Source organism: Balaenoptera borealis (assembly GCF_965194805.1).
Source record: "Balaenoptera borealis genome assembly, chromosome: 7".
Taxonomy (NCBI): Eukaryota; Metazoa; Chordata; class Mammalia; order Artiodactyla; family Balaenopteridae; genus Balaenoptera; species Balaenoptera borealis.
In genome coordinates this window covers 51,773,904-51,795,538 of record NC_138864.1, presented here as the reverse complement: position 1 = coordinate 51,795,538, position 21,635 = coordinate 51,773,904, and the positions used below count along the sequence as shown (strand labels likewise).

At 34.7% G+C, this 21,635-nt stretch overlaps 1 protein-coding gene across 1 annotated transcript in view; it reads left to right on the top strand.

Moving 5' to 3' along the window:
• LOC309631761 (uncharacterized protein) overlaps positions 1-15,066 on the top strand; it is a 30,258-nt gene extending 15,192 nt beyond the window's left edge. The window contains exons 2-3 of the mRNA XM_082398683.1: positions 4,416-4,571; positions 6,361-15,066. Coding sequence (XP_082254809.1) covers positions 4,416-4,571; positions 6,361-6,400 — 196 coding nt within the window. The 3' untranslated portion in view covers positions 6,401-15,066. The remainder of the gene's footprint in view (positions 1-4,415; positions 4,572-6,360) is intronic.
• Positions 15,067-21,635: the final 6,569 nt, after the last annotated feature.

Sequence of the window (21,635 nt, the reverse complement as noted above, 5' to 3'; positions counted from 1 at the left end):
AATCTTATTTTTATAAGTAATTAATTATATGAACAACTATATTTACAAATAGCTTCACATGATTTTTTTTAACATCTTAATTGGAGTATAATTGCTTTACAATGGTGTGTTAGTTTCTGCTTTATAACAAAGTGAATCAGTTATACATATACATATGTCCCCATATCTCTTCCCTCTTGTGTCTCCCTCCCTCCTACCCTCCCTACCGCACCCCTCTAGGTGGTCACAAAGCACCGAGCTGATCTCCCTGTGCTATGTGGCTGCTTCCCACTAGCTATCTATTTTACGTTTGGTAGTGTATATCACATGATTTCTATATTCAGTTCCTCACAAAAGACATACACCACATGAGCCAGAGTTTCAATAATACTTTTGGAAATCCTGAAACAACACAAAGGCAGCTCACTACATCAGTTACTTTTAGGCAGTAAGTAAAGGACTAAGGGGCATGTGAAGCATGACAATTATTGGGTTTTGTTTGTAATTAATGCCTCATTAGTTTACGGTAACAATATTATGACTTAATTACGTTTTGAGTTACCGTGAAATCTTGAGCTTTAGAAAGACTGCTACAGTTTGGCTATGCATTTGACACCACATCAAATTGATGCTGAAGGAAACCAGGATTCTCCATGACCACATATCTAAGATGATACCTAGTATTAAACTCTTATTTTCATAACTATTGAATAGAAATCATAAATTATCATCACTGTTTTAGGACAATATTGATAACCATATCAAATCCAGTAGTTTACTGTACATAGATCTGTAACCATAGTGTACCACACAGCTTTATTTCATAGCTAAAATTATTTCAGAATAGCATGGCCTTCCATTTATATGAATATATTATAATATGAAAGTATGTAATAAATGTTGATATGCGTATGTATATCTCATATACGTAAGTCTGATTTAGTATATTGCTTAGCCGATCAGTCAATCATTTTGAAAATAACCATTGAGGAAAATATGAATCATTTTATCCACACAGTCCAGCTAAATATTTTGACACAGACCCATCTGGATAGAATCCTGTGTAACGTGTTTCTGATGACCTATGATTTTGACAGTTTGAACACCAATTTTACTACAGTTACATTAGTTCTTAGGTTGGCACACTGAGATTTCAAATAGAGATGAAAGGGCCTACTTTTTTAGATGCTGGTCTCAGTGGTTATATGCAGAATCATTCAAAAGATGTGGAAAGATGGAGTAAAAGGAGTAAAAATTATAAAGCTTTAGGACAAAGATAGGAAGATTAAGTGAGCAAAAGATACAAGCACTCTAGTGGAAAAAACACAACAGGCTAGATCTATAACAAAATATTAGCTAACCACAAAAAATACTATTTATAAAAGATCCAACACTCGGCCTTGAAACAAATATGAACAATTATGTTGCTATAACCAAGCATATATACTTGACTGCCACCAGAACTTATGCTTATCTTAACATGAAAGATTATATATATGAAATAAATTTGGACCCTTTAAGCAGACATTTTATTAATAAAACGTTGTCTTTTTTTAAAACAAAAGCCTCATAGCTGATTTGGAACATGATTATAACTCCTGGGTATAGAGTAAGCCGTCTCAACCTACCTTAAGTATAACACTATTCTCTAGCTATGTAAAATCTATCACACACACACCCACACACCCCTACCTTACAATACAGCAAGTCGTGGACCAAATTTCTCTATATGTAGATTCTCTTTTAAGTATCAGATTTAATTTAAGCATAACTATGTCAGTCTCTGAAATACATTTTAAGTTAGATCCTGACTCTGAGATTTTCCAGTATCAAGTACAGGCATAAGTAACACATTTCAAAGGAACAGACTGCCTTTTAAGGAGAAACCAAAATCCCGAATGCTGTGTCTACTATATTGCTTAAACTCCTTAAAATTCAGAAAGCATGCTAAAAACCCTTAAGTAAGACACAAACCCGAGATTATCCTACCAAGGAAGGGCAGGATGGTCACAACAATCATAAATGTACATACCATATGAATATCCACTTGATGTTCAGAGAAGATAACTCAAGGAGATGAAATGATGTGAGTCATAATTAAAAACACTCCAGCTATCATCCACAAAACGTTTGCGGTAATGTGAGAGGGCTTGTCTGCAGAACTATCATAATTCTGGCTTGGCATTTGGCTTTGCCTCGGTCACCAAAATTCTGTTCTAGGTTATTATCGCACACTCTACGGACTGAGTTGCAACGACGATAGAAGCCAGTTTCCATATTAGTGTTAATTGAACATTGGCTTGGATAGAGCCTAGATCCCACAAAAAGTGATCTTATAGGGGGAGCAATGGATTTATATTATCAAAGGAGTTCTCTTTCTTTTGCTGATCTCATAACTGCGTACACACATACATAGCAGGCAGCTTGCCAAAACACTGTGAAAGAATGCCCCTAATTAAAGCAAGCCACTTTTACCATTTGATATAAAAACTGTTCCCTTTACAAGGTTTATCAAGAAAGATTATATATTGAATATCAAAGTGGAATTTTTTTGAGCTCAGAGATTATTTCTACATGGTATTTTGGCACCGCAGATAGTCTGGAATGGGAGTGCTTGATCCTTTCATATCTTGGGATCTGTGCATAATTTACAGTCATCAACATTGTTGACACAGCACAAAATAATGTAAAAATCTAGCCAAAATAATGACTGTGGGACTAAGTTATTTTGCTTTGCTCTCTTTTTCATTAATTCCTTGTAAATGCAGTTTAATTTATCATGCCTAATTTTGAACTTAAAATTCATTGAAATCTTGAGTTGTATTTCTTTAAGCAATATGGTATAAGAACGTGGTGGTGTATATTTTTTCATATCTAATGGTTTTTTTAAAAATGACTCACTGCTGCTCCAAGTCAGATGTCTTACAGGAACTTCTTTTTCATACATAATTTGCATATTAAATGGTAACAGCTTTCTAAAAATGATTCAGATTCAACTCATGTGTTATTATGCCCTGTGTCATGGCATAATGGGTTCTCTATTAATGGGTCCTCTATTGAGTCTGCTTTTGGTACTAAATCACCTTTATAACATTGCCTGGAAGGAAAGGTTGACTCTAATGGCTAGTACTTCTATACTTATACTCCATCCGAAGAAAAGGTCAAAACATGTTTTAAAAATTATTATTATTAAATGAAAGACAAAGGAAATGTGCAGTAGTACAGGGTAAATAAAGTGCCAGAATTATAACTGGAGGACTTACAAGGGGACTTGCAGGGAATTGGAAGATACTACGGAGATCACAGAAAGAGAATAACTTGAGACAGAAAATCTTTAAAGTTATTTACAAACTTTTCGGGTGACCCCTCACACCATCCCCAACCACCAAGATATGCGTGCATGGATCTGTCCTAAGAAGTAGACAAAACACTTGGAAACTAAACCAAGAGACAGACAACCAGACAGTTCCCAGACTATCTCAGTGTGCATCACACTCTGGAAATAGAAAACAAAATATTAAAAACACAATCCAGAGATGGATGGATGGGTGGGTGGAACGTATGGCTTAAAGCCAAATTTGTTATCTATTAAAAGTATCAACATTATCTAGAGGTTTTAGAAGATATAAGAGTCTCATAGCACAATATTAAAATGTCCAAGACACATTTAAAAAGTACTTTGCAGACAGAGAACAAGGAAAATATCAACAAGCACATGATACAACAATCAATGTTTGCCAATGACATGACACAAATGTTGGAATTGACAAAGACTTTAAAGCAGCTATTAAAAAAATGTTACAACAAGTAAAAGTGATCACTCTTAAAATGAACAGAAAGCTAGAAAAGCTCAGAAAATGAACAGAATATATAAAAAAACAATGAAATGGAAATTTTATAACTTAAAAACAAACCCTCACTGGATGTGCTTAATAGCAGAGTGGATATGACAGAGAAAACAGTAAGCAAACGTGAAGACTGATTAATAGAAATGACCTAATATAAACAACAGAGACAAAACATATTAGAAAAAAAATGCACAGAGCTTAAGGAACATATGGAACAATATCAAATGGCCCTAGAAGGAGAGGAGAAACTTAGTACAGAAAAAATATTTGAATAAATATTAGCTGAACACTTCCCCAGTTTTATGAAAGACATAAACTTACGGATTCAAGAAACTCATTAACCCCAAACAGAATACACCAAAGAAATCTATCCCCATCAGTTGTTATAAAAGTGCTGGAAATCAGAGACAAAGAAGAAACTTTTTCAAAGCAGCGAGAAAAAAAATAATGCATTGATTTTGGGGGAATAACAATTTGAAGGCTGGCTTCAAGTTTTATTTCAGAAATAACTGATGACAGAATGAGTGAAACAAAAAATTTAAAGTGCTGAAATCTTAGATTTCTGTATCTAGTGAAAATATCTTTTAGGGATGAAGGGGAAATAAAAATACTTTCAGATGAAATGAAACTAAAAGAAGTTGTTGCCAGCAGACCTGTACTCAAAGAATCACTAAAAGGAAATTTTCAGAAGAACACCGGAAGTAAACTTGCATTATTAGGAATGAGGGAAGAACAGCAGAAATGGTAAGCACCTGGGTAAATATAATAGACTCTTCATCTCTACTTCAGTTCTTTAAAATACATCTGATGGTTGAATGCAAAATTATAACATTGTCTGATGGAATTTCAGTGTATGTAGTGGTAATATACAAGTACAACACAAAGGGAGAAATAAAGCAACACATATTGTGCTAAGGTTTCTGTCTCCACTAGAAGTGGTAAAATATTCTTTCTAAGTAGAAGTGAAAAGACAAGTACATAACTAATCTCTAGAACAATCACTAAAAGAATTATACAAAGACATAAAGAGGAAGAGAGATTTAAATAATTTAAAACTATTCAAATAACTCAGAAGGAGACAGAAAGGGGGACCAGAGTAAGGATAATAAGAGGAATCAACCAAACCAAAAGAAATGCCAGACCTAAATTTGAAGATGTTTATTGTATGGTATGTTCATGTCCCTAAATACACCGATAGAAAGACAGAATGTCAGAATGAAATTTTAAAAACATGAAACAACTATACTCTATCATAAGTCACTTGATAGAATGACGAAATATAATGATAGAAGATGATTTCCAGAATGGCAGTGTGAGGAGCTCCACGGACCCTCCCCTCAGTGAAACAACAATAATTGGTGAAAACAACCATTCAAAGTCTCTGGAAATTGTCCTAAAGGACTTTAGCGAATGGAGAAATAGTTACTGAGGAAAATTTACTACATCTTGTGTGAATAGTCTGAGTCTCTGACACCTGAGTCACTGCCTCCTCCATTCTTCCCCCACCCTAGCTCAGGAAGCTACACTCATGGCAGGTACCACCAAGACGACAGAGCTCCCTCTCTCCCCAGTTCCCAGGTAGGGCTACTGTTCCAAACTGGCCACCAGCATTTATCATCCCCTCCCACCTCTTGCAGTTCCGTGTTGCAGAAGCTCTCTATTCCAGGCAAGTGCAGTTGAGATGTCTGGGGCTCCCCGCCTCCAACCAGACCCATTATTGAAGAAGCCCTACTCTAGACATGGCAGCCTGAGAACACTCTGCCCCAATCCACCCTAGTACCAGCTCATGTTTAGGGCAAAGATTCCACACCATGAGAGGCAAGCTGAGAAGATCAAGGGCTACCATGGCCACCAAACATTCCATTCATAGAACACAGGTGTCACCCCAAGAGAATTGGTTGCTCAAAAGGAGAAGAACAATGCTTCTGTCCAGGCATAGGGGAGGCCTTAAGAACAGAGAGCTGTGTAGCTCCCACTAAGGAAACTGCTTTTATGACCCAGGTGATAAGTTAAATCCACCAGAAGAAATAAAGAAAACCAGATGTGATAAATAAAAATTTTAATATAATGAACTCTAAATACTTTTCCTCCTTGTTTTCCTCTTAGCTTCTTTGAAAGATATAAAATTATATAAAGAATTATAACAATGTATTGTTGGTTTTGTAAGATATATAAACATAATATGTATAACAAAAAAGCACAAAAAAAGAGGAAGGAATAGATTTATATACAAGTAGCATTTTCTAACTATCAATTTATAATCCCTTATAATTTGTTTGTCAGTTAACTATAATAATTATGAAATGGGAATAAAGAAATTGACTGGGGCCTTTTTAGAATTTGAATACAAAAATGTTATTACATTAAAGTAATCTTTTCCAAGTTTTATTAAAGTTTAATTAAATGTCAATAAAATTTTAATACAGTTTTATTTTCTTTTGCAAGTTTATATATGTTACAGTATATAAAATAAATGTAATACTTATAAGTGTTGAAACAATTGCATTCTGTAGATCTCTTTTTGTTTTCTTAGGGGAAACAAATACCCTGTACCTCTCTGGGAGCCAACTTGAATAGAAGAACTCTGTAAATGAGGCATGAGGCAAGAATGTGACTTCTTAGCTTAATCCTTTTCATAGGAAACCCTTGACAAGTTAAATGAATAAAAAAATAATATACACATTTTAAAAGACTATGAGTAAAATAAACAATAATGAGAAGTTCACTGGAATTTTGTGATCAAAGAAAGAGAATCATCCACCTAAAGAAAGGAAACTTAAGAAAATTTTCCTTATTAATGCTGCATGGGAGGGGACCAGCCCCAGATCCTTTAGTGGCAGGTGGTACAAGGAAAGCTATCAACTGTTCAAGTCTGATCCAAATTGTTGAGAAGGTGCCCTGTTATCCTTCCATAATAAATTCATTTGTAATAGGATTCTTTATAAAAAAGTATGTTTCTGTAATGTGCTCCTTTTTAAATGATTTAATATTTATTTTCTTTCATTATGAGCTTTGCATGAATATTTTGTCCACATATAATTTAAAAAACTCATATAACTTAATCATCAGAGCTCTTACAATAAACAGAACTCTTTGATAAATGTAGGTTATTCCAATTTGAACTAAGATAAATCTCTAGACATCCATATGTTTCTGGACCCTGTTAATGGGGCTATTTAATCAGGTTTAGAAAAAACAAAAGGTTTCTTAGGCCTGCAGGATTACAAAGCATCCCAACGCTAAATCCAGTCTCTTTTCCAACTGGAAAAATTTGACATAATATTCTCGGTTTAGATGGTTCCAGAAACAAACCTTAATACGTTGGACCACCACTGGGCACCTGGGCCATTGAAAACTGCTTTACCCCAGGATATGCATTTCAAATACAGCCTTTGGACGTCTGCTCTACGTTCATTCTTACTGACTTTTCATTTCCACTTCTTGACTATGTCTTTGTTACCTACCATCCTAAACTCTTGGCAATTCCCAGTCACATTCATACCACTGCAGCCCTCCTTTCCTAATTCCGATCTCAATTCCAATTTCAGGTCCTGTATCTACCCTTTTCTAACCCAGCTTCTATTGCACCCACACTCTTGCCCCCCCCACCCCGCCTCCAGTTTTCACCATTTCAATAATCCATATTATGTAAGGTATAGACTCTAAGTTTTCCAGGGGTTGTCTGGGATTATCTAGTCCAATTTCATTAAATACACACGTTCCAGATAAGCTGAAAAACAGGCTCAAGATGATAGAGTTAATTAGCAGAAAAAGAGAACTAGGTTATTATATTATGACTCCTAGTCTGGTGCTTCTTCTATCAAATTGGAAATATAGATTGATCACTAAAAAAGAGTTAAAATATGATTGAATGCTGTTGGGAAAACTGGACAGCTACACGTAAAAGAACAAAACTGGATTATTCTCTCACACCATGCACAAAAATGAGTTCAAAATGGATTCAATACTTAAATATAAGACCTGATATCATAAAACTCTTGGAAGAAAACACAGGCAGTAATCTCTTTGATATCACTGTTAGTAATGTTTGTTTGGATATGACTCCTCAGGCAAGGAAAACAAAAGCAAAAGCAAACAAAGGGGACTACAGCAAACTAAAAAGCTTTTACACAGCAAAGGAAATTATCAACAAAACCAAAAGACCACCTACTGAATGAGAGAAGATATTTGCCAGCGATATATCCAATAAGGGGTTAATATCCAAGATACACAAAATAACAACTCATACAACTCAACATCAAAAAATAAAAATAAACAACCTGATTAAAAAATAGGCAGAGGAGCTGAATAGGCATTTTTCCAAAGAAGACATATAGATGACCAACAGGCACATGAAAAAATGCACAATATCACTAATCATCAGGGAAATGTAAATCAAAACCACAATGAGGTATCACCTTACACCTGTCAGAATGGCTATTATCCAAAATAACAAGTGTTGGTAAAGATGTGGAGAAAAGGGAACACTTATACACTGTTGGTGGGAATGTAAATTCGTGGAGACACTAGGGAAAACAGTATGAAAATTCCTCAAAATATTAAAAATAGAACTACCATATGATCCAGGAATTTCATTCCAAGGTATTTATCTAAAGAAACTGAAAATGTTAATTAGAAAAGATATATGCACCCCTATGTTAATATCAGCATTATTTCAATAGCCAAAATATGGAAGCAACCAAGTGCTCATCGATAGACAAATGGATAAAGAAGATGTGGTGTATGTATATATATAAATGAATATTACTCAGCCATAAAAAATGAAATCTTGCCATTTACGACAACAGAGATGGACCTAGAAGGTATTATGCTAAGTGAGGTAAGTCAGACAGAGAAATACCGTCTGATTTCACTTACATGTGGAATCTTGATAACAAATGCATAATTATAACAAAACAGAAACAGTTATAAGTACAGAGAACAAACAGGTGGTTGCCTGAGGGGAGGGGGTTGAGGGGAGGAAAGAAATAGGTGAGGGAGATTAAGTGGTACAAGCTTCCAGTTATAAAATAAATGAGTCACGGCTATAAAATATACAGTGTGGGGAATGTAGTCAATAACCATATAATATCTTTGGATGGCGACATATCGTAACTACACTTATCATGGTGATCAGTTTGAAAGGTACAGAACTATAGAATCACTAAGTTGCACAACAGGAGCTAACATAATGTCGTAGGTCAATTGTACTTCAAAACAAACAAACTCACAGAAAAAGAGACCAGATTTGTGGTTACCGAGGCACACGGTGGTGGGGGTGGGGGAGTGGGGTGAAGGCAGTCAAAAAGTGCAAACTTCCAGTTCTAAGGTAAGTACTAGGGCTGTCATGTACAGCATGACAAATATTATTAACACTGGTGTATGTCACACATAAAAGTTAAGAGAGTAAATCCTAAGAGTTCTCATCACAAGGAAAAATTTAGTTTCTTTAATTTCCTATCATTTTTAAATGACGGATGTTCACTACACTTGTGATAATCATTTCATGATGTATGTAAGTCAAATCATTATGCTGTACACCTTACACTTATACAATACTGTATGTCAATTATACCTCAATAAAACTGGAAGACAAAAATATACATGATTAAATTTTGGTGTTACTTTTAGAGCTGCTCTTTCCAGTCTTTAAGATTCTTGTGTATCCCTTTATGATTACTTTAGGACCTACACAACTTTTGGTAAATATAAGGTGGAGTCATAAATATTATATTGCCCTAAGCTCAGGCACTCATTTGACTGTTTTCAAAATATAATATAAGGTAGTGGTAACTTCTCTCTACCACTTCTTCTATTCACTCTTGATTTCATTAATATATTTCCATGTGCTAAGCTCAATTTACTAGTGGTTTAAAAGAGCATTAATATTAAAAACAGCCTCTCTCTCCTTCTCACTCCAAGAAAACTTAATCAGAAAAACAATCCTCTAAGTGTTGTATTTTGCCTTTGATTCCTCCTCTCAGCCCATTTTGAGATCCCTTCCCCGAAACTTTTGAGCAAATATTTCCTTAAAGAGACTTTCAATTCTGTCACAACACTAGTATCTTCTTGATGGGCCTGATCAACTTGTGTTTCTTTCTTCTCATCTAGGATCAATGTGTAAGATGACACAGACCCACATTTGTATTTAAAAGAATGAATAAAAGGGAGAGTTACTATAATATCAAATATTACAGTTACTGTAAAGTCAAATGACTTTGTTACAAAAGAAATAATCTCTCTCTTTTTTTTTTATGTCAAAGGAACTCATTATATGGCTAGATATGTCATTTTGTATTATTTTCCAGATTAGAGGATATAACCCCTCAGATAAAAGTATATTTTTTATAGAACATTTGATCTCAGTGGTAATTTCAGAATGTAAATATTAGAACTATTCAGTTTAATTGGACTGACCCCAGAAATGAAACCTTGCTTTCATGAAATTCTAACTATATCTACACAATCTACTTTATTTGCTTTTAGAGTTTCCTGGCAATATTCTGTCTCTGTGGCTTATGTGTCTTTCATATGGCTAAAAGATTTCTTCCAATTTTCCCCATTAACCCAATAATAGATTTCAACTGAGATCACTGTAATTCCAGAATTTCTATTTCAACTCCAAAATTTCCGAATCCTATTTGAGATTAAGGCAAACACTAGATGCCCCAAAGGAGTTCCAATTAAATCCGATTTATCAGCACAGTTCTCTTAGAAATTTCATTTATTTGAATGGCTGGTATTTTAGTTTAAACTTAGAAAATCATGCGAAAAATACGTTTGTTTCATATGATTGATATGATTTTGACTTCGTATTTTTATATATTTCTTTCTTAGGGGATTAATGGTATTATATAAACAACATCTGTATCAACTGAAACTTAGTTAACATGTAGAACCTTTTCATCATGATAGAGCCATCAGTTAGACAAAAATAAAACTTGCTCAGATAGTTACCTCTTTCCTGCCTCACTGTTATTAAATAAACCTGGAGTTTGACTTGCGTCATATTGGTTTGTGGGAACTGGCGTCACAGAATAAATGTTTGGAAGATCAATCCTTGAAAGGACATTGTCAACATCTTTAAACCATGGGTTTGAATATTTTATTCTTTTCCTGTTTACTGTATAATTTTATTTTTTTAACTTCCAAAAATATTATCCCAACTATTGGGCTTTATAAAAAATTGCTTTTAGTTCTTTCTCCAAAGTATTCTTAGTTGAGTTCAATTTTACACTAAAACGTTGAGCACAAAGTTTAGTAATAAAATTATCTATATGTAATTAATTCCTTTTGCTAAATGGTGAAGTTTGCCACTTTCTATCATTTCCCATGTACTTTCAGGGTCGATGTTACTATTGCTAAATCAGACTGTTACAAGGTAAGATTTTTGCCCAACGTTTTGGCAAAGAAAGCAAAATCATTTTAAGTTGCTCCTCTTAAATTTGAGAAATATTGCTGAATATAAATTACGCTAAAAAGGAACACAATAGGATTATAGATCAGTATGTTAAGTGACCTGTTAATATTGCAATAAAACATCACTATCGATTTTAGTCATCTCTGGTAGATATTCTAGATTAATTTTCCCATTCTACTCTTCTAATTGGAGAGATTGGGTATTAAATTATATTTTCAAGACTCTCGTACCACTAGGCTTCTAGACTTGTTTCTGTCAATTATGGGAATATGTGAGATTTTTGAAAGGAAAAATGAGACAAGAGTCATCTTCCTGTACTGGTAAGATAGAGGTGTGAAGTAGAACTGTTTTTACATCATTTCAGCATTGTATTCCAACATTCTGGGTATCAAGAGGCAGTTACATCAGCAGTAACAGATAAGATGGTAGAGATTCTTGAATGAAGCTTCTAGATTCATAAAGTGCAGGTATTGATGTGCTGTCTCGATTTGGAATCTCCATTGGTGACATTAAAGATAGATGGCTCTGCATATCCATGGAGTCAATCAACTATGGATCAAAAATATTGGGGAAAAAATTCCAGAAATTTCCAAAATGCAAATCTTGAAATTGCCTTGCACTGGTAACTACTTACATCACATTTACATTGTATTAGGAATCATAAGTAATCTAGAGAGGATTTAAAGTATATGGGAGGATGCGTGTAGGTTATATGCAAATACTATGTCATTTTATACAAGGAACTTAAGCATCCCTAGATTTTGGTATCCATGGGGGTCTGGGAACAAATCCCTCTCAGTTATTGAGGGACAACTATAGTTGTTCTACCATCAATTCTGTATTGCTCTAAGGTCATTCATACAGTCACATGCCTTCAGCATTCTGCTGATTTTTATATACACTGAATTCCTTTTATTAGTAATCTGTGAGAAGAAACAACTAGGTCGATTAATGGTTCCAGGCTGGACTTTGATATGGTAACTTTATTTGGGGACTCTGTTAGATTTAGTTTTCTTTTGTCAGTCTCTTTCACAGTACAGCTTTCATTATTTTTAATTATACTTCATATAAATCATTCTAGTTTTGTCTTATTCATGGAATAACAGCATTATTTTACCCTCAACAGAAGAAAGCAGTGATTCACTTTTTTCATTAAAGAAATCCACTTCTGGAGCCTTTACTTGTATTGATTATAAATCATGCTTTCCAAAGACATTCATTTATTTTTAAATACTGGGTTTTCTCCAGACGCTGTGCTTTGGGTGAGTCTTTCCTGAATAAGAAAATACAAAGACTTCAACGCCGTTTTTTCTACTAATTTATCCATAAATAATTTATCAATGACTTTCTCTGGCTTGAATTTAGAATCTACAGTAATTCTTTCTTATTTCATTTATGTATTTAGAAGTTTTATTTAGAACAAAGAAAGTATTAAGCAGTTGTGAGTTAATATTTATTGAGCACTTGGATAGAAAATAACATGCGCAAGGCTGTGGGAAGAGGGTATGTTGTTTAGACTTCATGATATGTCCGAGAGAAAAATGGTGTATTTTCACTTTGGAAATAAAAAAGTGAATGGGGAGCAAGATTCATGCAAAGTTTGCTTTTATTAAAAAACTGAATACCTTTAAATTTTTTTTAAGATTTTTTTTTTTTTTTGATGTGGACTATTTTTAAAGTCTTTATTGAATTTGTTACAATATTGCTTCTGTTTTATGTTTTGGTTTTTTGGCCCTGAGGCATGTGGGATTTTAGCTCCCTGACCAGGGATTGAAGCCACACCCCCTTCATTGGAAGGCAAAGTCTTAACCACTGGACCGCCAGGGAAGTCCCTGAATACCTTTAATTTTATGCTTAGCACTCAGCTTTAACCAATTACTGCTGACCTTGCATAAATTGTAATATCTGTTTCTATATTTCCTAAACTGTAAAGTGGAGTTACCATTGACTGCCTGCCATAGGTAGTTGCTCTCTCTCTCAATATATATATTTATATATATATATATAGGCACCCTAACCCATTTGCTATAAAGATGTTCTTTGATACTTGTGATAAATGTTCTTTCCTTGAAAGTTATTGGTATCCACATCAGAGAATTTTTAGTCTTTTGCAATATTTTTAATATCTCTTTAGAACCATGTTTAGTAAAAATACAAAAAATCTAAAGTATATATATTATATTTTATATGGTAATCATGTCATAAAGTTTGAAAAGATTATGTACATTTATAGGTATACAACATAATCACTGACTCAAACCCTACATAGAAGAGTGTGTACTTTTAGAAATAATCTGAAATGTATAGGATTCTGCTAAGCAATAAATAAAAGATGACTTTGGAGTCAAAGGTGGTTCATAGAACAGAGTGGACTCTTAAGAAAGGAAAAGGGTAGGGAGCCGTGAAGGCAGATATTTATCTGATATTATTGACTTGACTTTTGGAGTCATGTTTGGACATAAACTAACTCAGAAATGTCTGGCTCTAGTAAGGGGTACACAACAAAACAAGCCGTGGAGTTGGAAGTTACATGCTCCTGAGACCAGTCTCTTTGATTCTAATCCAGTAGGATCTAGAACAGATGTGGCCACTTTTATTTTAGGAGATACACAGATCTGATGCTCATCCTTGTTTGAAAACCACTAAGGTACATTACTCAGTGTGGTAAACATCTAAAAGATTTCAAAAATATTCTAAATTTAAACAGGCTTTTGGACAGAAACAGCAAAATGAATTTAATATGATATCAGAATCTCATTATTTACAAGTACTTTAAAAATATCAAAATCAATTTAGACCACCTTCAGATGAGCCAACAGAATTGGCTAAATGTCAAAGTTATTTTTAGGATTGACTTAAAATACTGGGCACATATGTGCACGACTGCTTATGTCTAACTCCAGAAAAGAGATTTTAGGAACGAAAAGACATCCACTAATACATAATATCTAGTAAATAGTATCAGACAGTTAGTTCCATGGAGAATAAATTAACTTTTTTAATCTCTTTTTCTGAGACTTTCTGAAAATGCTTAAATTTCTTATGGGGCATTAGCAGAAACCACATAATTTCTTGGGACACGTGGCAGAAACAGTTTGTGACCTAACAACACCCATTTCCTCATTCTTATTAACAAAACACAGATTTTTGACCTGGAGAGTAGTGAGCTCATCTAAGTATTGCTGTTCTTCCTCTCCTTTGCTCTTAGATGTTGGCGTACAACAAATTTCTCATCAGAAGGGGCATAATTAGAAATCTATGAAGTGTTTCTGAAAAAATCTTTCATTTTCTGGTGAATAAAATAAGAGTCAGTAGGCACTAAACTCCTTCCTGCGTTGACTTGGACATGCAGTCTGAATTGCGATAACCTTACTGTGCAAGAACCAAATGTCCCTTATCTGGAGGGAAAGGTCCTTCATATCCAGAATGTGGCTTCATTTATCCCTCTGTTTTCAGCTAGGCTAACAGATGTCTATTGAACTGAATCAAAGGCTTTAGAATTTAGAGTGTGACTATGCTTAATCTGGATTAATATCTTACTTAAGAACCTCAGAACACTTATTTCCAACAATTAGAAACACTTTTTTCCCAAATCACTTTGGCAAATGGGACAGGGGCAGCAAGGAGCAAGGGCTAAGCTATTTTCTTCTTCTTTTTTTTTTTTTCTGGACAAGAATTGACTAATCTCCTCACACATTATTTCTCCCTTTCATATACTTAGTCTTTCATATACCTAGGCATGTATGTATATGGCTAGTGGAAAGAGAGAGAGAGAGAGAGAAGGAAAGGAAGAAAGGAAGAAAGAAAGAGAGAGAAAGAGAAAGAGAGAAAGAAAAAGAGAGAGAGAGAAAGAGAGAGAGAGAGAGAAAGAGAGAAAGAGAGAAAGAGACAGAAAGAGAGAGAGAAAGAGAGAAAGAAAGAAAGAAACAGTTGCTTAACAAATATGCATAGCTTTATCAGGATCCTAGTAAAAATTACAACAAAATTAGTAAAGTAATATGTAATATTTAATTATTATAATGCAATCACTATGATTAAAAATAGTGTGATTTCTTGCCCATGATCTTGACTTTTACTTTCTATCCTTTTGTGAGGCTCTGCTTTACATATGCACACAATCTCTATACTTATTCAAGCATATCAAAGATACAGCAGTGCTACTACTAATTATAGGTTTACAGTTTCACATTCCTTTTCTCATCTAGTGTTCCCTCAATCTCTTCAACATCCCAGGTAGATAAAAACAATAAATCTCACAAGCTCAAAAATCAGAAGCAAAATATTACGGAATTATAAGTAAGAAATCTAACTCGACTTTACAGAAAAGTTCAGAAGAAAGTTGGCAATTAAAAAAATACAAATTGTGAGGCAATTAAGAAGTAACAACTGAATGATCTGCATGGATTCTTTTGGCGGATATAGATTTTGGCTGAGCAGAGAAGTGAGTAAACCTTTTTTCAGTTTAAGATGCAATGCCAATATCCTGGGTAGAAGATGAGTATGGTTTGTGTTGTAGGGTGTCTATGACACAAGAGTTGTTGAGGATTCAACATGTTGATGTCTCACTGGAGAACACAGGAGAACAGAAAAGAGAAAACTAAGGAGTGATCTGACATCTGCAAACCAATTCCTTTTTTTTCCTTAATGGAAATTATGCTAGGACAAGTGTGCGCTCTGATGAGCCAGACTGAAGTTATTTATTTCACACTGCTTATTGTAGAGGTTGGAGAATCTATTGACACTGGCTGGGAATCATTCCAGCAAGAACTTTATTCAAGTAAACTGCAATAAGAAAACTCCTCCTGATTAAATCATACTCGTTTCTGACATCAAAATACCGGCTTCCAAAAATTAGAACTTGAAGCAATACTATCTTGAAGTACTTAATTGGACTCCCTGATCATCCTATAAATCAGAATTGATTTGGTTTCTCTTTCCAAAGGGAAAAAACTTTGTTTACAAATTCATTTTTGCTTTAACTATAGAATACAAATGAAGATAATACTACACATCTTCATGTTGTTTTCCTTAAGACATGAAGGGAGAAAAAGGAAAAGCTTTAGGATGGTAAAGGGAGGCAAACCATGGCTTTTTTCCCATCATGTTGGGAATAACTCAAGAGAAAAACCAGCTTGTGTAGAACTGCCTTTTTGTTTTCCTTCTTAGAAAGCATACGCACCCAAGTAAGAATAAACTGGATTCTCTGTTCCAGGACCCTGAATATAACTAAATATTGGCTTTAAAGTGTTTATTATGTATCAGTTTCTGTACAAGGCATTGCACATGTATTACCTAGTTTAACTGTACAACAGCAGTGAGATATTACTATATTCAGTTCACAGATGAAGGAACTCAAGTCAGGAAGATCATGCCAATAGTACATAGAGGAGAACTTATCAAAGCCCAGTTTGTCTTTACATGAAAACACCACGATACCCTAGTCCCCGTACTCCAATTATCTGAGGTCTATGAAAACTGTAATCCCAGCTGTCTGAAATTACCCTGCCTGAGCAGCATGCCACAACAAGCCCCAAAGCCTTCTTTGTTCTACAATTCAAATACAATTCAAACACAATCACGGTGCCTCCACCAAGCAAAGGGTAGGCTTTGTGAAAACTACTAAAAGCAAAAGTGAACAAGAGATCCCTTGGAATACTTCACCAGTGGGTCATTTTTCCATAAGTCACATTTTCAAAATTTAACTGCTAGGAAGAAAGATTTCCACCTGTATTAATTAGTTTCCCATTGTTGCTGTAACAACCACAAACCAAGCAGCTTAAAACAATAAAAATTTTGAATCTTACAGTTCTGAAAGCTAGCAGTCCAAAACAGGGGTCACAGGGTGTCAAGGTGTCATCAGGGCCGAGCTCCTTCCCGGAGGATGCCAGACATTTTTTGGATCGCGGCTTCCTTCCTCCATCTGCAAAGCCAGGAGCTGTCATGCTCTCACACCTGCTCACTCTGACACTGACTCTTCAGCTCCATCCCCCTGTCCTCCGCATTTAAGTACCCTTGTGATTACATTGGGCCCACCTGGATAATCTGGACTAATCTCCTTAGTTGAAGATCAGATAACTTGCGATCTTACTTTCACCTGAAACTTTAATTCTGCTTTGCCGTATAACACAATATAGTTAAAAGTTCCAGGGATTAGGATGTAGACACCACTTAGGGACCATTATTCTGCCTACTACACAACCATTTTAAAAATCACACTGGAAAATCAAAAGTTGTAGTAGAGACAAAAGGGCAAATATGGACAAAACCTCAAATTGCTTATCTTCAAATTCTAAACACTGGAAATCAGTAAATGTCCCTGGCAGGGGCATAAGGATGAACACAAAAATCCCTCTAAGACTTCTTGGGAATTTCAGAAGCAGCATGAAAGGATAGTTCCAATTCTGGTGCCTGAAAATTGTGTGACCTTAAGCACGTCCGTGAACTTGTATTTCTGGACCTCAGATTCCTCATCTTCAAAATAACAGGGTCTGAGTAGACGACCCCTCATATCATTTCCAGTAGGTAGAGTATGATCTCCGAAAAAGAGGGTTTTGCTGAAGATATGAAACTCTGAGAAATGTGGGTACTAGTGGCCCGTAATGATAGAGCACCTGACAAAAAACAAGGCAATTAACATTTTACTACTTTAAAAAAATGTGCAATCTGATACTGAAGTAATAGTGCAATAGTGAGCAAGGGAGTCTTTTTCTTATAATTTGCAGATGATGAAGGACAGACTTAGAAGCATTTTGGTCAAAGTAAAGTAAATACCTATGAGGATTATCATATGAAATAATTTTTACTTAACTTTGTTATTCATTGTATTCATTGTCATAGAAAATGAAAATTAATTGAAATCCTATAAACAGAAACATAAGCTGTTTTTTACAGTTAAAAACAATTGCATTGAAACATGATTAATGGGCTAGTGAAAGCAGCTGTCAAACAAAAATTTATAACTGACAGACAACAAAAGAATCTCATATTTATGATATTTCATATCATATAAATTAGGATTTATGATTTTATAGTATATCTCAGACTTTAAAACCAAAATAAAAACTCAAATTCCAATTACTTAAAAGAATACTTAATAAAAATGGATAAAGCAGAAAAGCACTTTTTGATATCAAATATGGGCAATCTTTTTTTAAAACTACATTAGTCAAAATTATTCTTTGAATATACGTACCCCTTTCTCTTCGTATTAAATATAATTGTACGTGTGTCACTCAATCATAATTTTGTGGGTGATGATTTTATAATAGGCCATAATTTGTTGAAATTCGAAGAAGACACCTTGTGGCTAGAAAAAAAAAAAAAATCAACTTCAAGGAAAAGCAGATGGGGTTAAGGCAACGATAAAACCGGTAAGGAGAAGGCATTCCAAGATACGTAAACTTCTGTAAGCCCTTTGGTCCTTATTTTCCTTATTTGTGACATATATAATGTTTCCTATCTATCAGATCTGTGATTCTACAAGAAGTGAACTGATAGAGTCCAGGAGATCCAAGTAATAACTGCAAGATGAAACTTGCTCAATATTAAAAGGAGCAAAAGCATTCCAGACAAAGGCTGAAGAAATAAGACTCACAGAAAGTGACTGAGGTGAATGGGGTGGAAGGCAGTGGGAGAGGAATTTGGAGGCAGTTATAGGTGAAAAGATGTTCTGTGCTTGGGATCTTGGGCCAAGTTAAATTAGATAATTGCAAAAAAATGCAAGTAGATAATTGGAGTGTGGTTTAGGCCTGGAATCCTTTGGGATTATAGGGAAAGTCCCAAGAGCCACCAAGAACAATGAGGTTGCAATAGAGCTGAAATTGAGGTAGAAAAAGCCTGAAAAGGAAATTTGGAGAGAGGCAAAATGTCATTGGTGGCTAAAATGTAGCATGAGAGCTAATATATAGTTGATACTCAGTAATACATTGCCCAATTTATTTTATACATACATATACCATTTATACAATCAGATAACAGTAATTACAAAGATTTGGCATTCATTCTGCCAAGTTACATTCTGTAACTTATTTTCTTCTTAGGGAAGCTACAGAGGTACCTAAAAGATGATGCAGATCTAAGAAGGAGAAATTCAAACTTAAAAATATTTATTGGACTAATATACTACCAAATGTAAAATAGCTAGCTAGTAGAAAGCAGCCGCATAGCACAGGGAGATCAGCTCGATGCTTTGTGACCACCTAGAGGGGTGGGATAGGGAGGGTGGGAGGGAGACACAAGAGGGAGGAGATATGGGGATATATGTATATGTATAGCTGATTCACTTTGTTATAAAGCAGAAACTAACACACCATTGTAAAGCAATTATACTCCAATAAAGATGTTTAAAACAAATACATTTATTGGATTTCTGCCTTGTTAATGGCGTTAGATACTGGAACAAGGAGAAAACACTGTAATAGAGTAGCAAGAATATTTTGTTTATGCAAAGTTTTACAAAAGCTCATTATCTGTCATACGATGAACATTTAATAAATGTTGATAGGGATGACGATGATGATTGGATAATAAATAAGAAAGCTTAGATGTTAATTTTAGTTCTGCTAGTTACCAGTTATGTTTTCTTCTGAAAGTCATTAACCTCTCTTTAATCTTAGTTTCCACCTTTAATTAAATCATAAAGAAAAATACCTCTTGTACCCCTACTGGATGGGATTTTTGAGAAGAGAGAAGACAATGAATCTCCTCTATCTATCTATCTATCATGGCTTTTTGTAAACTCTAAAAATCATAAGAATCCATATGGCTAAGGCAAAGTCTTGTCTGTACACAGACTGTAAGCTAAAAATTGAGATATAATGCACGTACAAGGGCTATAAGAATACATACAACATGTTGATGATACAACGACAGAATACAACAAATGCTGTAAGAAAAGTACAGTTTTATTTTCATTAACACATTAATGAAGGATTATAATATGATATTAACACCAATTGACTCAGTACACTTAATGGAATGGATCAGAGTAGATGAAAGGAATCGCTCACTAAAAACTGAGTTAAAGAAAGGATATAAATGTTACATAGAGCATATCTGCAGTTGCAGCCTTAACACTGTACTTAGTCACTTCCATCCTCGACTCCTGACCTTTCATATAGATTCAGTTTTAAACCATATCAGACTCTTGAAAACCTAACATACATTTCAGCCTAATAGTACCCATCGATAACTAAAAGAATTTTTGAAACATTGCAAAGAAAATGTCAAAAACTGCTACTGATTCTAACAGCAGAATATTAGGTATCCTGTAGAAGATGAAGAGTGACTTACAGTGGTATAGAGAAAATAATAATACAATGTATATTGGGTTGAATATAAAAGAAACCACAGAGAAGTTAAAGTTAAATTTTAGGGAAACCACAAAATGATTAGATTATAGAATCCTCTCCCTGGGGAAGTAAAAGAAACCTTGTGACTACTAAAACTACATCAGGGGAAATGAAAGGGTGGAGACAATACAGGAATTCTATACCAGAAGGGGAGGGGAGAGATAGATGACCTTTGATTTTTTTTTTTTTCTGTAGCATTCTTGGACACCAAACTGCTCAGAGACAGCACTATTTTTCCGAATTAACTGTAAATAAATCAGAACCATATGTATTACAATTTCACATTCTGAAAATGACCCTGGTCATCCGTAATGGGGTGGGGAAAGTTACCCATTAAATTCCAGATATTTTCAATTTAGCAAGCTCTGTACAAAGGGCACGAGAATAGGTGTAACCAGTTAACATCAAGACTAAAAGAGATAACTCTCTGCAAACAGGCATCTGAGGCCGTCTCTCTCCACTGCTTCCTTATCTGTACCTTAACAAGTCATCTCCTTCGGGCAAAATATATTCTCACATGACAGAAACTAATTCTGACACAAAATGTTCTGTATTGATTTCTGGGATCCTGTTGTGGCCTCTCCTCAGCAGATTCTTGCTGGACCAAACAGGAAAACCACTTTGATCCATAATTCAATAGAAAGCCCAATATAACTTTTCAAATTTACTACTGACATCTGAGAAGATGAAGAATGGCATCCCATCCTTCTTCCTGGAACTTCAAGCACAATGAATAAAACTTTTCTGTCCAAAGGGCATATTCTGCATGACGAGCCACATCACTGGGGAGAAACGTACCAAAAATGATCCAAGTTTTTAAATAATAAAGGAAAGGATGAATGGGTGTAGCCCTTACGTGCTTTTCATTACATTCCAACCCCCTAAGGAAAAGTATTCCTTCTGGATGCCAAGATTAAGCCCTTTTGTGCCATAAAAGGCGGCAGAATGATGTTCTTAACAGCAGTTTTTAGGGTCCTAATCTAATGTGACCCAACTTGATATTCTAACTGGACATAGAAAAACAAAGGGACCAGCAAA